Source organism: Typopeltis vanoorti, chromosome 4, assembly GCF_054136105.1.
Source record: "Typopeltis vanoorti isolate ZY-2024b chromosome 4, IOZ_Tvanoo_1.0, whole genome shotgun sequence".
NCBI lineage: Eukaryota > Metazoa > Arthropoda > Arachnida > Uropygi > Thelyphonidae > Typopeltis > Typopeltis vanoorti.
In genome coordinates, this window is record NC_143552.1 from 21,053,335 (window position 1) to 21,075,560 (window position 22,226).

A 22,226-nucleotide genomic window follows, 5' to 3' on the forward strand; every position below is an offset into this window, starting at 1 on the left:
GATAGACCTATTAGTCATCGGAGTGCTGACGGAGAACTGGATAAAAGAATACTGATAGATGAGCTAGAGATATTAATGCTATTTAAAGAACATGATTGGAATAATTTTATTGAGATTGGATGGGATATCAACACAGGTGCTGAAGGAATGTACAAGAGATTTGGCAATGTCCATTACCTGGTTGTCATCTTGAGTTTCAGTACATGTACGATTCTTAATGAATCGAAGGAGAGCATGGTAATCTCACATTCAGTGGTACAAACAGCATGATTTACCTTTAACAAAATCATACTGTTTGCACCTCTGAAAGGTAAAAATCTCTGGTAAGTTTGCTTTGGTAATCTGCTCTTCTCTCCTATATAGAATAACATCAAAGTTGCATTAGGATAATGGATGTACTGCATTACTTCTGGATTTTGCCAAGTCATCTGACAGAATTCTAAATGCAAGGTAGTTATACAGACTCATATGGATGGATATGTAAAACAAATTTGTAATATAGAGAGGCTGGCTGACAGGTATCAGAAAGTGATGTATGAAGATGTTGAGTCTAAGAGGAGGAGGGTGACCAGTGGCATACACACACACACAAGGTTCTGTACTAGGTCCATTGTTTAACTTATATATTAATGATACGAGGAATGGTGATATTCAGTTATTTGTTAATGATGCTTACTTATGGACAGTGATAAGCATAATGATATAGATTCTCTGCATATCGACTTGAATAGATTGGTTATGTTAGCAAATGACAAGGAAAATGAACGTCACTTCAGTATTGTTAGTTGTAATGGTTATGCATTTTGGCTGGAGAACATTGCAGGCAATATATTATATTAATGAAAATTTGCTGCACTTAGTCACTGAAGTTAGAGACATGGGTGTTATACTGTGCAGAGAATTAAAGTTTAGGGCAATCTTGCTACAGTGGTTAAGACATCACATCTGATAACTTTAATGTTGAAAACAAACTTGTAAGAAAAAGGAAGTTATTCCCATTCTACAAGGCTTTGATAAGACCACATCTGGACTGGTGTGTACATATATGAACACCTAAGCTCCAAGGAGATTCAAAGATAGTTGTAAAGATCCAGCAGTGAGTAACAAAAGTGTTAACTGGTCTGTGGATTTGCACATATGAAGACAGACTGAAGGAAATGTATCTTTAAAGTTTGAGGAAAAGACAGAGTAGAGGATATATGATAGAGATATACAAGTTAGTAAGGAGATTTTGTAGCATTGGTACAAGAGAGATTTTGCAACTTATGGTGTGTATGTGTTAGAATTTGGATTTAACCATCCTTAGCATCATTCATGGATGCTAAGAATGGCTGGGAAGAATGTGAGGTCCAGGTTTTCTTGTGGTATGTGGCGAGTGTGTGGAATGGACTGCTGTTAGATATTATAAGTGCATTTTTGGTTCATATATTCAGAGGGAGAGAGAGAGAGATAATAGGCATTTAGGATGAATTACTAAGAACACCTTCCCTTGATGATTCCTTGAATTCCCTGAGGAACCATGATGATAATAATAGTATTCCTTCTGCTACATTTTGTTGTCTTGAAGCTCCTCCTTAATTATGCTTCTTATTCATTTAGCTTCTCCCTAATTTATCTTCTAATCTTGATTATCGAGTCTCTTACAGCCTTTCTGAAACACCCTTTAATAATTTTCCATATGCTGTTAATATAGTTTCTAATGTAATGATACAGCAAAGTGCTTACCAAGCTTGTTCTATCCTCCCACCCAATCGTGATCACTGCAGTAGGTAGTTCAGTACACAAATCATACTTTTTGCACATTTCTTTTACGTCAGTGCAGTGAATTACATAAGTGCTGTGGATCAGTAATATTTTATTTCCATGATGCAGTAAAAGCTTTTAAACTTGCAGTAATTCAGTAAATAAACATCATTTATCTGGATTGTGATTATGCTGAAAATGTAAACATTTACATGAAGCCTTTCTCATCTGAGCATGCAAATCAAATAATCAAATCGTCTGTAGTAAGAAGATTAGATAGAAACTAATTTTGACTTTGTTATTATTATGTGATACCTCCAAAGACTCATCATGGGAAGGCTCTACTCCACATGAATCACTTGCTTACACTACTTAATTTTCCATCTATACACGATGCCATCTACTGCCCATAAATAGTGCTTTTGGTCTGTAAGTGTGTGTTCTGATACTAATTTGCATGTATTTTAAATTAAAAAAAAAAACAACAACATTCTTTTGGTCAACAAATTCTACTGTTTCAACTGTGATAGTAAGTTCATCGTGCCATTTCAATAACTTCAGGTCATGAACCAAATCTTCTGCTTCTGTTGAGTGTGGTGACTTATCATTGTCTTCATTTTGAAGAAGGTATGTGATGTCTCTTGAAGTTGATGTGGTAATCTCACATTCCTTTTCTGTATTGTCTTTATTGTTCTTTAAAAAAAAAGCAAAATATTCTGTTGCTTTTTTTTTTTTATTGATATAGAAGGAAAATTAAGATATTCACTACATAACAAAAGTAGCAATTATTTCATAACAAAAGTAGCAATTTTTTTCATAACAAAAGTAGCAATTATTGGAATAGTTCATTTGCTCCTGCCACACACACACACACACACACACACACACACACACACACACACACACACACACACACATATATATATATGTGTGTGTGTGTGTGTGTGTGTGTGCGCGTGCACGCACGCACGCACGCACACACACACACACACACACACAGAGAGAACACTGAAGACCGCTTTAATTTCAGACACTGCGCTTAAATCTGTTGCATAAGATAGGCTTTATTGTTGGTGAGTCTGATATTTATCTTGTATTTCTGTTACAAAGCTAAAATATAAGCAGTATAGTTTTTTCATATATCCTTAAGAGTATTCATCACAAACTGGGAGCATGCATAACTGAAATTATCTAGTTAATTTAAATAACCATTCTGTATGCTATGTAGTATGTAATGAATCATCATAGTGACTTATTGCAAGAGAAAATGGACCATTCCATTTAATATTAACTTTATTATATTTGCTTGTAAGATTGAAATATACTTAATAAATTTGTAAGTTGTATGAAAAAAATTTATTACTGGTTAGAAATTAAAGATGTCAAGAAATTTTCTTGGTTTCATCCTTTATCCAAGTGTAAGCAAACAAAATTTGCACGGGAAGTCATTTCACTTATATATAGGTTAATGACTTCACATCAATTGCCTTAGTATCCCATAATGCAAAGCACATAACCTTGTGGACATGTATAATACTATGTATTATGGGAAAGGTCGAAACCGGTCTGAGTGGTGACCCTTCCCATAATACATAGCGTTATATATTGCCATTATATATGTCTGCAAGGATATGAGCTTTGCATTATGGGATACTAAGCAATTGATGTGACATCATTAGCCTCTATATTTAGCTGGCAAAGGTTGGTCGATTGGTAGAGCCTCTGCTACTAATGGCTCAGTTAAGTAAGTTTGAGCGCGGTTAGTAGTTGGAAGGGGACCAATCGTTCGATGCTGTTGGCATCGAACGATTGGTCTCAATGAGTCTTTGGACTCCCTGGAGGTGTCTATTAATAATAATAATAATAATAATAATAAGTAGCCCAGTCATGAACTGACTTCACATGCAAACTTTGTTTGCTTACACTTTTATAAAGGATGCAACCAAGATTATAAATTTTTGGCATCTTTAATTTCTAGTATAACTAAGTGAAAAAACTTTCAACATTTGTTACTGGTTAGTTTAGGATCTTCTTGAGAGTGAGCTGATTTTCATGATCAATTTTCAGATCAGGATTTACTGCGGAGAGAACTCGATACACGATTTCTGGCATCACAAGATCGTTCAATCAACATTCCTCCTCCTCCTTATATGAGGACGGAGATGCACCAGCATCAACATCAACATCAACATACACACATGCATCAGCACAGCCCTTTTTTGCCTCCGCCACTTGGTGGTGCCCTTGTCCCTCAACCAACACCCCACTTGGTAAGTATCATTTAACTCATATTATATTGTTTCATTAATGTCAATTTAAAATACAAATATGTATGAGCTCAAGAGATTTTAGTCAACAGTGGCCATTACTCCAACAATGAACTGAGTTACCAAAAGAATATTGGTCTGTGGACTACCTCATATAAATTGCAGTTTTATGAGTATTAGATGATTATTGTTTTGTTCATTGGTGGAAAGGTGATTTGCTTAAAGAATGCACATTTGGCAAAAGTGGTGCATTTTTGTAAAAAGCATATTGAATAAGTGAGAAAATATTGGCATGTGCATCCCCCCCCCCCCCCCCCCCCCCGTCTCTCTTTCTACTTTAGTTTTAGTATTGACATTAAAAAAAAGGCAATTTTACTGACTAATGCAGGTAGCAGTACTTTTTACTTTTCTTTTATTTCAACATTTGAATGCATCAGGAAGATAATCCAAATTTCCAAGTATGGTTAAATATGTGCAAATTTTTCATCTGTGGTAACTCCAGTAGTATTGACATTATTGTACTGTTCTGTCGATTGTAAATGTGTTATATTTAAGTGATGAATCAGTTTTTCTGAACTGACCATTGCACATTTCCTATGAGTGTTTCTGAGTATATTCAGACAGAACATACTAAGTTATTTTGTTCAAGATTTTGACTTATTCTTGTCTCATTTTGAGTAACTGTAGTTAATGCCACCACTGAACTGTCTTTTATTAAAATATTACCTCACTCCACTAAATTTTATCATCACTGATGTATTTTAATTATTTCATAGTGTAAGTGCTTTGTTTGTTAGAGTTGTGATAATTTAATTATTTAAATTTTTTAAAATTTATTTTTTAAACTTTAAAAAAAATCATCATCATCATCATCATCAAATTCCTGCCATGTACCCTCAAGGGGTGTACAGGATATGACAGTACTACATGAAAAAATTACATCATTACTAACTTCCTATCTACAATTTTCCTCCAAATCAGTCTGTTACTTGTCAAGACTCCAACATTATCAGATCTTATATTTCTATCGTCTAAGGCACTTTGTACCATATCATTCCACCTATATCTCGGTCTTCCTCTGGGTCGTTTTCCTGCCAACCTGGCAGAGAACACTTGTTTTGCTAATCTTTCCTCTCCCATTCTATTTAAGTGACCATACCATCTGAGATTAGCTCTGCTAACACATTCCTGGATGCTGACAATGTCAAGTTCTTTCCTAATATCCTCATTTATAATATGATATTACCATTGATGCCATCTGTTCACGCCTCTAATCTTTCTCAGGACTCTCATATCTGCGGTCTCTAGTCTTTGGTCAAGTGTTTTACTTCTGACCCAGCTCTCAGATCCATAAGTTAAAATTGGTTTGAACACAGTCTTGTATACAGCTAATTTAGTGTTCCGACTAATTTCTTTCTTATTCCATATGAATTTATTCAATTGACTTCCCACGATACCAGCTTTGCTGATTCTGTTGTCTATTTCTATATTTAGTTTACCATCTTCAGTAAAAATTGTGCCTAAGTAGCTGAAATGTTTTACTTGTTCCACAGGTTCTCCATTCACAACACAGTTGACATTTTCAATGATTCTGCCTATTTTCATTGTCTTTGTCTTTTTATTGCTGACCTTCATACCATATCTATTACAACAGCTATTCAATTTAGTCAGAGAATCTTGCAGACTTGTAGCGGATTTATTTAGAAGTATAACATCATCCGCATAAAGCAAAGAGCTGACATTAACATCTCCAATTTTGATATCAGGTTTAATACCACATTCCTTCATAATGTGATCCATATAGATAATGAATAACAGAGGGGATAATGTACATCCTTATCTCACACCAGATTTAACATTAAACCATCTTCCTGTACTTCCTTCAATTCTAACTGCTGACTCACAACTCAAATAAAGACTAAGTATTGCTTGATATAATGCCCCATTGACACCATATAACTGCAGCGTATTGAATAGCTTCTCTCTTGGCACCTTGTCATATGCCTTTTCCAAATCGACAAAACTTAAATACAGATCTTTGTTATATTCCCATGCTTTCTCGACTATTTGTCGTAAAGTGAAGATCTGATCCTGACAGCCTCTATTTGGCCTGAATCCAGCTTGTTCTTCACCAAGCTTTTCTTCCACAATTCTTCTCAACCGTTTCTCAAGTATACTTGCATAGATCTTGCCAGGAACACTCAGTAGGGAAATACCTCTGTAATTCTCACATTCAGTTTTATTTCCCTTTTTATATATGGGTACTATGAGAGCTCTACAATCATCGGGAATTCGTCCCTCTGTCCAGGCTTTCTGAACTATGCAGTGCAGCCACTGTAAGACTCTTATACCACCATACTTCAGCATTTCTGGTCGAATATCATCTACTCCTGCTGCCTTTCCACATTTCAAGCCTTTGATGGCTTTTTCTACTTCAAGTATGGATATGTATTCCTGACTGCATGCCTGGTCAGTGTTTTTTATCACTGTGCTGTCATCACTGCTTGTTTCATTTAGCAGTTTTTCAACGTAATTACTCCATACTTCAAGGATATCTTTTTCTCCTGTTTTCATTTCACCTTTATCATCTCTAATTCCTTTTACAGCACTCTTTCCTCCATTCCTAAGCTTCTTCAACAACCTCCAGAATATTTTGCCACCTTCTTGATATTTATTTTCTATATTCTTGCCAAAGTCCTCCCATGACTTTTGTTTAGCTTGTTTTACACACTGTTTAGCTTTCTTACATTTGTCTCTGTATTCTGTAAGAGTAAAAGCTGACTTATTTGCCAGGAACTTTTGATATGCTTTCTTCTTTTCCTTCACAGCCTCTTTAACTTCCTGTGTCCACCAGGGAGTTCTGATTTTTTTATCTTTGCACACAACCTCACCACATGCCTCTCTGGCAGAATCAATCAATGTTTCCTTCAGAGTTTGCCACTGAATCTCCAAGGTTTGATTCCTGTTCTCAAACTCTTTCATTTTCTTTTCAATAATATTTCTGTATTTTAGTCTACAGTTTACATCTGAGAGCTGCTCAACTTTTATTCGCTTTAAAACTTTCTTACATGTTATTCTTTTCAATATGAAATTCAATTTTATCCTGCTCAAGACTAAATAGTGATCACTTCCAATTTCAAATCCTCTGTACACTCTGGTGTCCTGCACCAGGGAGAAAACATCACTATCAACAATAACATAGTCAATGAGACTTTTTTTATTCCTAGCCTCTTCTCTCCATGTGAATTTGTGCACATTTTTATGTTGGAACATGGTGTTAGTAATAACCAGTCCATGTCCTGAGCAGAAATCCAACAGATATTTGCCATTATTATTAGCTTTGCTCTTTTCTCCAAATTTTCCCAAAATATTTTTGTATGTCTCACAATCATTTCCTACTCTACTATTTAGATCCCCAACAAGGACCAACTTTTCCTTTTTCATTGTGTCAGTTGCTTTTTCTAAAGCCTCAAAAAATTCCTCCACTTCTACCTTAGTAGAACCTTCTGTGGGACCATAGGCACAAATAAGTCTCATTGTCCAGTTCCCCATTCTCATATTTGCCCACATTACTCTACTTGAGACTGACTGCCATTCAAGAAGATTAGCCTCGTATTTTGTGTTGAATACTATGGCTACTCCTTCTTTTCCTTGATTGTTATTGCCTGAATATAACATTTTGTATTTATTGCTCAGAAAGATCTCACCAGTTTTGGTCTTTTTTGTTTCAGTCACCCCTATTATGTCGATCTGGTACTTATCTAATTCCTCAGCTAGCTCCATTTCTTTGCCATTCAGGCTTCTTACGTTGATAGTACCGATCTTTAACTCTGGTGATGTTGAGTTGGGGTTTGTTTTCAGATTTGTTCCAGTAGCTGACTTTTCGCTGTTCGCCCTGGTTCCCTGGTGAAAACAACGGGGGCCTTGTTTAACCGGGCGACGCCCCAGCCGGCATGAAATTTTGTCATGTTGTACCATCATTTTTTATTTTGGTTTAACCAATAAGAATACAATTTGGTCGGCTAAATCCCAAATTGCCAGCCCATCCTCGTTCGTTCAGTATCAAAGTAGATACCCAACAGGGTGCACCACGAGAAGGTGAGGATTGGACATTAGGTCAGAAGCCCTGGTCGGTTCTCCGCATTCCTTTAAAGGCTATGTGGAGGTCTCCTCTCAGTTATACAGCTTTGACCCTTAAGCACCCCTTAAAAAAAAAAATCATACTTTTAATTTATTTGTTCTATCTTAATTTTTTTCCATTTGTCTCAGAGGGCATTTCCCTCTTTTTTTTTTAAATTTTTCAGTCTAGTAGCAGAACAGTCTGTCATAGTGTGAATAGACAGACAGCATTCCTCAGTATATCTTATGTATAAAGGCCCCCCCCCCCCCTCAAAGTCCTATTACAGAACAACTTCCAGCCATAGGTAGTGAATGTTCATTATGTTGATGACTTAAGGTTATTTCCAAGTTAAAGGATGGTGTAGACAGCTGCAATAGATTGTCACCTCATTTCTTGTGCATTTTTTTAAGAGATTAGAGATTTTTTAATAGGGTGTCCACTTGAAAAGCATCTGTATGCAATTTTGGTAAAAATACAATTTTTATCCTTACCCAGAATTTACATTAGTACAGATGAATATGCCAGTTATAACAGAATCAAAATTTCTGGAACTCATTTTATGCATGAAGTTTGCATTGTTTATAAGCTTTGTGTCGATCATTCAATCAGTCATTGTTTGGCAATCATCAGTCAACAGAAAAATGCAAGCGATCATTAAACATCTTTCTTATCTCTTCTACAAAATGTGATGCTGAATTTAATGTTTTCTCATTTATATCATGCACTTGTCCACTCAAAGCTCAAGCTCCTGCAAGGGAAAAGTAGTCTTCATTGGTTGTATTATTATTTCATGGAAATCTCCATGGAGTCAGAAGACTCATCTTGGGAGATTCACACAGTATCTGTTGTACCTCTCCTTGAATGCATTGACTGACAAAGCACTCATAGCAGAATCCAGAAATCTATTCCACTCGTTGGCTACTCTCCAAGTGAAAAATCAAGTCCTCACAATCTTGCTAACCACATTCAATTTACATCTAGCCAAGTACTGAAAATTTTCCTCTGTATCAAATTTGTAAAAAACTTGTTTAGTAACTTAAATGTTTCTACCATATCCCCTCTCACCATAACCCTCAATCTGTTGTCATAGGGAGCATTCTACAGACCACTCACCATTTTATTTACTTGCCTCTGGATCCTGTCTATCACTTCATGTTCCACAGGAAACCCCAGTGAACAGACTTGTGCACTGTCATCCAGTTGTGGCCATATAAAGACTTTATAAAGAGGAGTGATAACCTCCTTATCTTTGTTATTAGTGTGCTCTTCATTAGTAATGTAATCCTATGAGCTACCTTTTATTATCACTATTTTCTCTGAACGTCAACTCCCTATCCACTATCCCCTTCCCTGCCCTATCTTTAGTTTCATCAGTTTCCTAGAGCTGAGTTTCATCAGTGTGCCGCATCTTGTAACCTTTTCATCCCAAAAAGCATAACTACACTTTTCCATGTTGAATTGGTATACATTATCTTTTGGCAATTACTGTCAGACTACTTAAATCATCCTTTAAGCTTTCTATATTGCTTTGATTAATTATTATGCTACCCACTTTTTACATCATCAGCAGACAGTCAATTATTTCCCTTCAAATCATTTCCTCTATCATTTATGTACAATTTCAAACAGTGATCCAAGCACAGAGCCTTGCAGCACACCACTAGTTACCTGCTTTCTCTTGGATTCTGTGCCTACACAAACTACTCTTTGGTATCTGTTCATCAGCCACACTCATATCCATTTCACCAGCTGCACATGTATGTTCATTTGTTCCAGTTTGTGTAACAGAGTTCCATTTGGTATCTTTTCATATACCTTTGCAAAATTCAGCATTATCATTATGTAGTCATTCCTTTTATCCACCTCATCTACTCAACTCACTCTGTTATTTAAAAAAAAAAAAAAAAAAAAAAAAAAAAAAGAATAAATTACTAAGGTAATTTATTCACAAAATTTATTCACCCTTCACAAAGCCACACTGGTCCCCCCCCCCTGCCACCATCCTGATTTTTCTGATTTACACTCACACTAGATCCACACTTTAATGTGCAAGCATTTGAAACCAAATCCAATTGACTAGGGTGATTAATCCTTATTCCTGTAATGTCCTATGTCTGTATATTGCATGTATTCATCTGGCCAGTTTGCATGTTTTGAGGGATGAAAAAGATGAAAACTTACCATTTGATTAAAAACACAGTAATGTGTTTTTAATCAAATGCCTGATAAAGGTTCCTTACGTCATTGATGGATTCAAACCTGAACCTTTCCAACCAAAGGATTGGTTTAAACCAATTAAGGTATGGAAGTTCCCCTTCCCCTTAATAGAGTATTATCTTCTTATCCATTGATTCTTGAATTCTATATTTGACCAACTTTTTTTCATTACTTTTACCATCACTCTGAGATACTGATCGGTCTATAATTTTTTACCACTGACTTGAAGCCTCCTTTATACAGTGGAACCATTTCTACTACTTTTGGACTTTACAAGGACTTAAACAGCTCAAAGATAAAGTCAAATCTGGCAATTCCATGGAAAATTCACATAATACACGAATTCATATTCCATCTAATCTCGCAGCTTATTTGCATTAAGAATCTACAATAATTCACGAACTGATATTCCATCTAATTTTACAGCTTATTTGCATTGAGAATCTACAATATCCTAAGGACTTCCAATTCACAAACTCTGTTCTGACATCCATTTGTCTCATCTGTCACAGCAGCATCTTAACCTGAATGATAGAACCTTGCAAAGTGGTCATTCAGTAACTCCACTAATTTGTTAGCTTCTGCTATTCACATTAGCTGAGGTAAATTCCATCTACCATCAGCTAATATGAATTAAAACTTGCATATTTTTCACCTCACCCATCTCTACTTCCTGTGTTATGAACTTCTCCTGTTCTGATACCAGCAATTATCATTTTTTATTATTATTATTATTAAACAAGACCTCATGGAGTCAAAGACTCATCTGGGAGGTCCTTTTATCACACACACATCTCATCATACCGTGTCTTAAACACACTCAAACTCCTTGCAGACACCACACTCTCAGGCAAGGCATTCCAATCATTCGCAACTCTGCATGAAAAAAACCTGCCTCTCACTCCCCTACTCACACCCTCTTTATACAGTTTCCAGGGATGACCTCTGGTTCTCCCCTGATCTCCCACTATTCTCTGTAGAACTTCTCCACCATTGATCCTATAACAACCTCTTACCAACTTGTAGGTCTCTATCATATCTCCCCATTTCCTCCTGTCCACCAGACTCTGCAAATTACATCTTCTCAATCTTTCCTCATACTCGACATTCCAGAGGTCAGAAACTACCTTAGTCAGTTGCCTCTGGACCCTTTCCAACATCTCTTCATCCTTCTGAAACCCCGGTGACCAAATCTGGGCACAATAGTCCATGTGTGGCCTAATCAAAGCCTTATACAATGGAACAAGAATCTCCCTACTTCTACACGTCAGTGTCCTCCGCATCATTCCCAGAAGTCTTTGTGTTGTCTTCACAATTTTGGCGATGTGTCCCCTAAATTTAGATCCTTATCCACTATCTCCCCCAGATCTCTTATTTCCTCTACTTCCAACAATATATTCTCACCAAGCATAAATTCTGCAACCCATCTTTGTTTTCCAAATTTTAAAACCTTATATTTTGCAACATTGAACTTGCATCCCCATTTGCTTGCCCAATCACTCAATTTATTCAAGTCTTCTTGCAAGGCCACAACATCTTCGCTACTCTTCATGGTTCATCCCAACTTTGCATCATCTGCAAGCAACTGAATATATCCATCCAAATCTTCACCTATATCATTAATATATAATTTAAACAGTAATGAACCTAAAACAGACCCCTCAGGCACTCCACTAGTGACTTTCCTTTTCCTGGATATCGCACCCCCTATACACAACTTGTTGATACCTATCAGATAGCCAGTCTCCAATCCAATGCACTAATCTAATATCCAACCCCATCTGCTCTAGTTTGACTGTCAACTTATTGTGAGGTACTCTATCAAAAGCTTTCGCGAAATCCAAGTATATTACTGTGTATCCTTCTCCTCTGTCCAAGGAAGCAGTCACTTTATTGTAATAAGTAAGTAGATTACTAAAACATGACTTCCCTTTAGCAAATCCATGCTGTCCATCAAAGATTATACCATTGTTGTCAACCCAACTCTGGATCCTAGTTCTCACAAGCTTCTCCAACAACTTAATCACAACACCTGACACAGAGATAGTCCTATAGTTTGATGCTTGAGTTCGATCACCTCCTTTATGAAGTGGCACAATCTTGCCCTCCTTCCACTCATTACGAACTTGACCAAGTGCAAGACTCGTATTAAAAAAATATGTCAAGGCAGGTGTCAACTCTCCGGCACATTCCTTCAGAATACGCGGTGATATATTATCAAGTCCCACAGCCTTATTTATATCTAGTTTACTCAACTCCCCAAACACCTCTTGCTCGTTTACAGTCAGTCTCTCCTCCACATTTAATTACTTAATATGATTTTTTTGCTTGGAGATTTGTGAATAAGTGCCCTGGATTACTAGATGTGGTTCAGTGCACTGGCATTGAACAAATTTGAGGAGACGCATAATATGAATAATGCTTAGTGCGGACTTCTCACAATAATTTTTCAGACTCCAAGAAAATGGCCAGATAATAATTGTGCTCTAAATATAAGATTCTTGCCCAACTAATGTATGTAGACTAAGTTGTTTTTCCCACACTGGAAAATTCAGTATCGTGCATATGAGATTATACAAACTGTCTCACACAACATTATAACCTTCCACTTTGGCAAATTTATATTCCAGCATGGGGAAACATGCTAGTTTTATAGTCAAATGTACTAGTTACCTATGATGCTGAGATGCATATTATTATAGCTTGCACTAGAATACATAAATGAAAAATTTGTTACCAAAGATGCATAATTTCTATAGACTGAGTTTTGTACAGGAATATGTCCTTTTGTTTATAATTCACATCCACCATTTTATCAGGAACAACAATTATTCTTAACAAAGAGGCTACAGTATGAGTGGTTGCAAAACAGGTTCCATGGATTCACCTGTAAAAGGATGCTGGGCAGTTGCTTATTCAATTTTAATAGGCTTATTGGAAATTGAAGAAATGATGGATGCTTTTTCAGTTGAACAGCATTTTTGGATAAGTACCTGTACAAAAAATAGACTTGAAACAGACTACCTGCAAGATAGTGGTTTAAGTGAGTTTGGGAGAGAAGATTATTAAGCCAAACTGCTCTCCTCTGAATAGCATTAAGAATTTTTAGAAAGTTTTTGGTGTATTACCCCAATATGAGAAGAGTAATTTAAGGTTACATGGATTTGAGATCTGTACAGAGTTAGTAGTTGGATGAGTGAAAAGTAGTATCTTGAGCAGAAAAGGACAGAGTCTTTCAATTAAAGATACCAAGAAATTATATACTTGGTTTAATCCTTTATCCAAGTGTAAGCGAACAAAGTTTGCGCCGGAAGTATTTTCAGAACTGGGGCAACCCGTATAAGGAAGCTAAGACTTCTAACAACTTTCTCTAATCCAGATATTTTTTATCTTAAAAGAAACGTATTTAGTTTTTATTATTGATTATTTCTTTTTTGTTATTTTTTATATTTTAATGGAAAAATCACACATTGGTGTTGGTTCACAAATTTTGCTTCCTGCGTATTTCGGCACTTAATGAATATTAGTAAATATATGCTTATTCATATAAGTTTCATTTCAAAGGTATTGATAAGAAGCACAAGAAAGCATAGAAACTCAAAATTTTGCATTCATTTAAAATGGGCAAGTTTTTCGTGCTTTAAATTAATGTTTCATTGCTAGTGTACACTGGTGTGGGTGATGCGCAGGAAAGAAATATGCTTGGGGGTGCAGGGCGACTCGCATGCATCAGAACTATAAATGCCCGGGATTCCCTTATTCATGAAATTGTTATTAAACTTCTTTTATGGTTTTAATTCTTACTTAGTTTATTACTAATCATTTTATGTTTCATACGCTTGTACTGCAAATGTACAATAACAATATATCTATCTGTATAAAAATATAAGATAATGTGCCATGTCAAATGTGTATGTAAGATGCTAAAAATGTAATATTTGGTTTTGATTTTCGCAATATTCGCTGTGTATGTTTTGTATTGAATATAAATACAATAAATATTATAATAAATAATGTCCGTATTACAGATTTTTTTTTTTTTTCGATGGGGGCTGTGAAATATTTCAATTTTTCCAAAGGGCTTTTACATCCATAAATTTGGGAAGCACTGCTCTTTAGAAGACTGAAATGTGTAGAACTAACACTATTATAGATCTTACAAATAACAGATTAATTTGGAAGAAAATTGTTGATAGGAAGCTAGTAATAATGTAAAGTTGATTTCTTAGCTCTATCATGATATCCAATACACCATTTTAGAAAACATATCAAGAATTGATGATGATGACTGTTTCTTAACATGGCCATTTATCTGCTTTTTCCTGTTGTGGACTGCACTACAAATTTATTCTCGTCCCCATATGCAGAACACTTCTCTTCAGCATTCACAAATTTTTCCAGTATGAGAAGAGATTTTGTGATCACTTTTTTTAGCTTTTTAAATGGTATCCATTGTGCTTTCTTGATCATCTTTCAGTGATGTAATAATAATAATAATAATCTTCGTCTTGTTGTGCCTTATCCCATCTGTATGGGATCAGCCTTGTGAGTTCTCTTTTTTCCATTCTTTCCTATGTTATGCCATTTCGTCAGTTGCTCCACATCTTCCATGTCTCTTCTCACCACTTCTCTCCATGTCTTTCTCGGTCTACTCTTCCCCTCTTCTCATCAACATTTAGATTGATAGTCCTATCTACACTTTCAGCTGGTGAGTCCCATTCAACACGTCCAAACCATCTTAATCTGTTTTCCCCCCATTATTTCAACTATTGGTACCACTCCCAAACTACCTCTGATAAATTCATTTCTAATTTTATCCTTTCTCGTTATTCCACATATCCACCTTAACATTCTCATCTCTGCTGCATTCATCCTTTGATCATGTATTTTCTTTACAGCCTAACGTTCTGATCCATTCAATATGGCAGCCCTCACAAATGACCATTCCCTTTAGATGAATTGGGACATGCTTATCATACAAAACAGTGCTGGCTTATCTCCACTTTAACCATCCCATGCTAATTCTACCAGTCACATAATCAATCTCACCATCTCTATCTCTTTCAATCTCTCTCTCTCTCTCTCTCTCTCTCTAACACTGAGCCTAAATACCTAAACTTTTCTTTCCTCTCCAAAATATAGTTTTTGATCATTACTGAGGTATTCTCTTCATCATTTCTTTCTCCACTAAAACAGCACTCCATATATTCCATTTTTGTCCTACTCAGTCTTAATTTGTTACATTCCAAGGCCCTTCTACACTCTTAGAATCTTGAATTAGCCCTCTCTCTTGTATGCTCAATCAAAACTACATTGTCTGCAAACATGATATACAATGGCACCTCCCCATACACCAGTTCAGTAAGATCATCATAAGTAATAATAATGATAATATTTATTTATTATTTCTACACTGGCATCTCCTTGGAGTCTGAAGACTCATTGAGGGAAGCCCACACATCACAATGCATGTCATACCCTGCTTTAAACTTCATTGACAGAGCACTCGTTATCACCTCTGCAACCCATTCTGCTCATTAACTACTCTCCACATGAAAACTCAGTCCTCATAGCCTTGCTAACCACATTTTTAGCTCTCACACTCTCCCTTCCAATCATGTATTGAAAATTTTTTGTAGCATCTACCTTATGAAATGCTTTTAGTGACTTATCAGTTTTAGTTTCCTATCATATCTCTATCTGCATGTCATTTTAACTTTGTAACTAACCTGCAAATCTTCAATATATCTTCCACCAATCACCATTTTGGTCTCTCCTTTCTGAATCATCTTTACCACATTACATTCCAAAAAAAAAAAATCTTGATTTTTTTTTTTTTTTCTTTTTTTTTTTTTTTTTTTTTTTTTTTTACCATCAACCCAAAATCCCTGTGTTCATCACTTATCTACAGTGGCTCCATAAATATAATACATAGTTGGCAGTCTCTTCAGTTTAAAGTTTATAATCTTACACCTGGCCACACTAAACTGACAATTATCATTTTGTTTACACTGTCACTATATTAAAATCATACTGCAGGACCTCTACATCATCTTTATCAACTATTGCTTTTCCTGTTTTGCAAAGAATTCGATATTTCTTCTGAAGAAGTCATTCCCATTATTTCAGCAGCAGCAGTTCAAATATAAATGCCTATGGCATATCACTAGTCACCTACCTTCTCTTTGATGAAATTCTCCCATGTGCTAATTACTTCTATCAGTCGCTCTCTTATCCATCATTTTGTACTGTTCATGTTCATCTCCCATTTGCTTAACTTACATAATAGGGTTCCATATAGTATACCTCCTTATATGCCTCCGCAACATTCTCTCTCTCTAGTTCCTAACTGATGCAGTTTGTCTATTTGTTCATATAATTTCCACTGGATTGATCCTTCTGATTGATGTTGTTTCTGACATTTCTTTCCTTGAATACCCATGACCATCTCACATGCACTATTAACATCCTTTTCTTGCAGTTTCATTTGTTTGTGGCCCTGATCAAAGTGCCCCCTCTTGAATTTGCATAATTGCATGCAGTTTTACATTTGCCCCTTCTAATTAAATATTCCACATTTAGCAACCTCCCACATTGATTACTCTTACTGATAGAAGTTAAAATAGTTGCTTTGGTTATAGACAAATTTTCTGATGCTATTACGAGATTCCTCACACTTTCTTCTATCCATGCTGTCATAGGTAATTGACTCTTGGTAGCTACATAAACTTCATTTATTTCTCTCCATATATCCTTTTCTCCTTCCAGTCTTTGTCCTCCCACAGTTGGTTTAATCCCATAATGATTACCTGCTGTGTGCTCATTAAATTAATTTTTCACTGCCTGTCACATCTCTTTTTCTTTTTTTCCATGGCTAATATCAACAGTTGTGTGTGTGTGTATGTGCGTGCACGCGGCTGTTGAAACTCCAGAAATTCATGGAAATATATTGTCTGTTAGCTTTTATCTCACACCAAATTACTTTAAATGCATGCTTCCCTCACCTCTACATTTCTGCTGGTTGCAGCTATCTTATCAGTAGCAATCCCCCCCCCCCTTCCCCATTCTGTTCTCTCCATCTTCCATATTACAGAGACACAATGTAAGGGATAGAATACTCTGTCCCTTACATCTCTCCATATATCCTTTTCTAGAAATAATTAAGTTTCACCAGTGTCTAGAATTTTTGGCTATTTTCAAGCTAACCAATGCCAGCAACCCCTCACCCTTGTTCCTGAGGCTTCTGGCATTAATATATATGTGTGTGTTACAATATCTTCTTGAGCTCCCATGTACCTTTGCATCTTTTAATAAAGTGCCCCATTCACTTTTGAGACCCAAAAAATGGCATTCAGCATCCTTTGGTTCTCTCTCCTCAGGAGTGACTGTATAATTCTGGATTCCTACTAAATAGCCTTAGTTTTCATGATTTTGCACTTCCATTTTCTCACTGAACAAAACTTTCTCCAGATACTTAATTCTAAATTCATTCAAGTACTCCATCAATCATATAACAAGTACTTTCATGCATTAGATTCACTTTAGACATCTTAAAAACTACATACTGTTCCTATTACATAGTCTGTGCACAGACTCATTTGCATCCATGGTGTTTCTTCCCAGTTTACTCCTGTCATACCTTGGCAGTAGACTTACAATCTTTACTACTGTATTTACTCTAATTTAACTCGCCCTCACATATACTTCACACCCCTGATTTTACTTTTGCATATAGTTTGCACATGAAAAAAATTTAAAACTTTAAGAAATAGGGAGTGAATGTTGTTATGGCAGTTTCAGATATTTTGGAATTTGGTCAAAGAGAATCAGCATTTCAACTCAACGATCGTCGGCTTGCCTTTGTCATTGAGTTGCACGATCTTTTGTTAATACTGCACCAGTCATATGCATAGAGATGGAAGCAACCAGTACAGGAAATGTGGGAGTGAGGGCATTGACTTCTCAGTCTTGGATTGCGTATGCAGGTGGTGGATTAAGAGACCATCATTAGAACTGTTGTGAAACTGGATTTTTGAGAGCTTGGGAGATGATATCATCAGAAATAATTTATTAATTACAGAAGCATTGTTGCTAAAAGATTCAAATATATCATGTGATGAAGGTGAGCGGCTGATTGTGTGAATAATGTTGATAATTAACATTTAAATGCATTCATTTTATAAATAATATGAACAATTATAAATTATAATGAATACTGAAGATTTAATTATAAACATCAATTTAGTTTTTTCCTGAAAAACTATAGTTTCTGAAAATCCCTGCATATATCTCCCATCACAATATTTTAACTAATTTTGGAGAAAAAAGTGCGAGTTATATTCGAGTAAATATGGTATCTTATTTTTCTTTTTTACTTCTTTAATAACTCATATCTTCTTACATTATATGCTTTTCACCTTTTCATGGCCAAAATTAACTCTTTCAATTTATCTCTTTGCATTTTAACAGCATCATTACTAATATTTTTAATCTTCACACTAGGAAAGTGCAATTTTCACCATGCTCAAGTGCATTTCCTAATTTCAGGATCAAAATACAGTATTATCAACTTACTCTCCTTCCCCCCCCCCCTCCTCATGGGGAACTTGCTCATGGTGGAGTGGACCTCCCAGAAACTCTTTTCATTCTTATTCTTTTCATTGGTTTCTTCCCATTTTTCTTCACTCTACTTCTAAGTTCTTTTTGCTATCCTTTCTTCCAGACCAACATCGATGCTATGATTGCCATGCAGTGATCCATGGACATCTAGAAACTGAGATCCTGGTAGTCTTGCACTCCTTTGGCCTCTGCTTTGGCAAGACAGACAAACTTGGATGGCCCAGCCGAGATCAGTCAGCTTTTGAGCCAGGGCCCACACATGACTGTTGAGCCAATGACCTTCTTCAGAAACTTCTGCCAGCCTTTCTTATTCAATGCCAAACTCCTCCAATTTTTGACTCCTAAAACCTTAATATCTTGCATCACTCCATCTTCCCATCTTAATTTAGGTCTTCTGCTACAAAGGTCAGCAGTGTTGCAATAAGTCTCTTACCCTGTAGTCCAGGGATGAGCCAAGACTTGCTGTTGTGGCAGTATATCATCTGAGAGTAGTCCTGCCATTTCACTTCCTAACAGAGTTATTGCTTGCCAGTGAGTGGGTACCCATGTGTAGCTCTGTGGTGGGTGGGGAGTTCTTTCAAAGAATACCTTAATCATGAGTTCTTCATCCTCATATTTTTCAGGGCCCTCATAAGATCCCAACTAAATACTGATACTGTAAATACATCATTTGATAACAGAAGTATAAACAAAAGATGTGATATCAGTTTAAATATACTAGAGTTTCTCATCATCCATGCAACAGGTGAAAAGCCAGTAGAGAAAATGTCACTCTTTATCCAGAAGGGTTTAGGACTGTCAGGAGCTCCTAAAACAGTTAAGAATCAACATTCTGGTAATATCCCTGTAGAAATGTGTCAGAAACATGTAAAAAGACGTCAATTGGTGGAATACCAATTACACTGACACCTCAGAAATTGCTACACTCTTCTAGAGGAGTGGTATCAGAATAGGATCTCCTTCATGTTTCAGATGAGGAGATATGTTCAGAGCTTAATGATCAAGCGATGACAGGTATGAGATGCATTTTGATACGCAGCAGTGGTCACCTGTTTCTGATCAGAAACATCATTCTTCTTTTGATACACCCAAACCTCCAGCATCTATAAAAGCAGGTTATCTTGATCCTATTAAATGGTACATCCCTAATCCCCTAAGATGATTTAAATGTCAGAAATATGGGCATGTCCAAACTGCCTATCTTTTGCTCAGCAGAGCAAAATAAATTTTGCTCTGCCAAGAAAACAAAATATGTCAACTGTCATAGAGATTAATCAGCCTACTTCTGTGCATATCAGCTGTGGAAAGAAGAAAAAGAAATACAAAAGATGAAAACAGAACAAAAGATATCATGTCAGTGCAAAGAGGAAGCTAGCCACCACACCTATCCTGAACTCCTCATATGCTCAGAAGGTGACAGTTAAGAAAATATCAATAGCAGTTCGAACCAGGATGTCTATTCATGATCTAATAATTACACAATATCTAAACTTTATGATCATGAGTGCTTCTCTGTGGAGCACATCAGTCACACCACCTATGGTCTCACTCCTAAAACAACTCCAAAAATCATTCCATTTGATGAGAACGCACTTGTCAAGAAAATTATGGCAAGAATATCACTGAAATATAAACTGCCAGACATCATCACAGGAAAAATGGATATTTCGATTATCTACTGATACTAAATTAAAATTACCAGGTGATCTTGGTATTTCAGATGATGCATTGAGCATTTTTCTTAGAAGAAGAGATGGATACTGGTCATCCATACTTCCCTAAATCATGATTTAGGGAAGTATGGATATAAGCCTCACAAATGCAAGTCCTCAACTTTGCAGAAATTGGACCAGTCTAAGAAGCCAAAAGAATAGATAAATTATTACAGTGGAAGTGTTGTGAATTTTGACAAAATATTGATGATATCAAGCTTTTGCTATAGAAACAAAAACCATTCTGTTTCAGCCTGCAGGAAACATATTTAAAACCCAGTGAGGATCCCACCTTAAATAATTTTACTCTTGTTTGTAAAGACAGAACTGGAGCTGGTCCTGCTCATGGTGGAGTAAATATCCTAGTGGGCGATCATACTCCTCCTTTCCAACATGTCCAGCTTAATACTGCTCTGAAAGTGGTAGCCATTCACCTGTCCATCAGTTTTCTTATTACAATACATTCCATTTATTTACCACCTGGTTTTGAGTTAAATGTGTTTTACTTTGATAACCCTTACATTGCAACTGCCTGAACCCATACTTCTTATGGCTGACCTGTAATGGACACAACACTCTGTGGGATAGTGCCAATACAAATGGATGACACCATATAATTGACATCCTGTGGTTTGTACTATGTCCTCACAGGAACCATGTTCTCCTACTTAGATAGTCACATAGAAAATGGACCAAGTTGACTGAAATACTTTTCCCCATCTTGCAAAATATAATGCTGAAGCAGTTAGTCAAACAGTATAAGTGAAGCAGTGAAGTATGTAACAGATCATATTATCCAGACAGCAACAGCAGTTCCAAAACTGCAATTCAAAAATTATCGTTCCGATTTCCACTCTATCCAAAGCCTTTGTGGAATCCTGAGTACTAAGCATCCGAAAAAGATCAAGACAAATATGGGGTTCATTTCTTAGATATCCAATGACATCAAATCTAATACTTTTAAAAGTGCTCAGGCCAAAGCACATTATGTTAGATGTCAGAGTCAGAAACAGTCCTGGATCCAGTTTATATTATTAGCTAATCAAACAACCGGTGCAAAAATTGTATGGGATAAATTCTGAAAAATAAAAGATAGATATAGAACATGCTATCTGTCTACCTTTGGAATAATGAATGTGTTGATGATGATCCCAAAGCTATTCTAGACACTCTGGGAGATAATTTTGCTGAAATCTCAGCAACAGTTTCATATCCTCCTGAATTTTTAATATTGAAAGAGTAAGAAGAAAAACTGTAGCTAAACTTTTCTACAAATTGGGCTAGAACTGTACAATAAACCATTGTTAAGGAGGAACTAAAAAGAGCTCTTTTACTTTCTCATGTCAGTATGGTAGGGGCCTGAATGACATCCATTATGAGATGATAAAACAGCTTCTATCACATTCTCTGGATCTCCTATTACTTTATTATACTGTTGTACTATACTATATTATACATACTATATACTTTATGATACTGTATGACAGAATACTTTTAGAGGAAGTGTTTCTGGGTTCTTGGCATAAGTCAGTTGTTAGAACCTTTCCT

At 36.1% G+C, this 22,226-nt stretch overlaps 1 protein-coding gene across 1 annotated transcript in view; it reads left to right on the plus strand.

Annotated features, from left to right (window-relative positions):
- LOC150107152 (uncharacterized) overlaps positions 1-22,226 on the plus strand; it is an 868,219-nt gene that overhangs the window by 681,685 nt on the left and 164,308 nt on the right. The window contains exon 9 of the mRNA XM_090391665.1: positions 3,811-4,013. Coding sequence (XP_090247791.1) covers positions 3,811-4,013 — 203 coding nt within the window. The remainder of the gene's footprint in view (positions 1-3,810; positions 4,014-22,226) is intronic.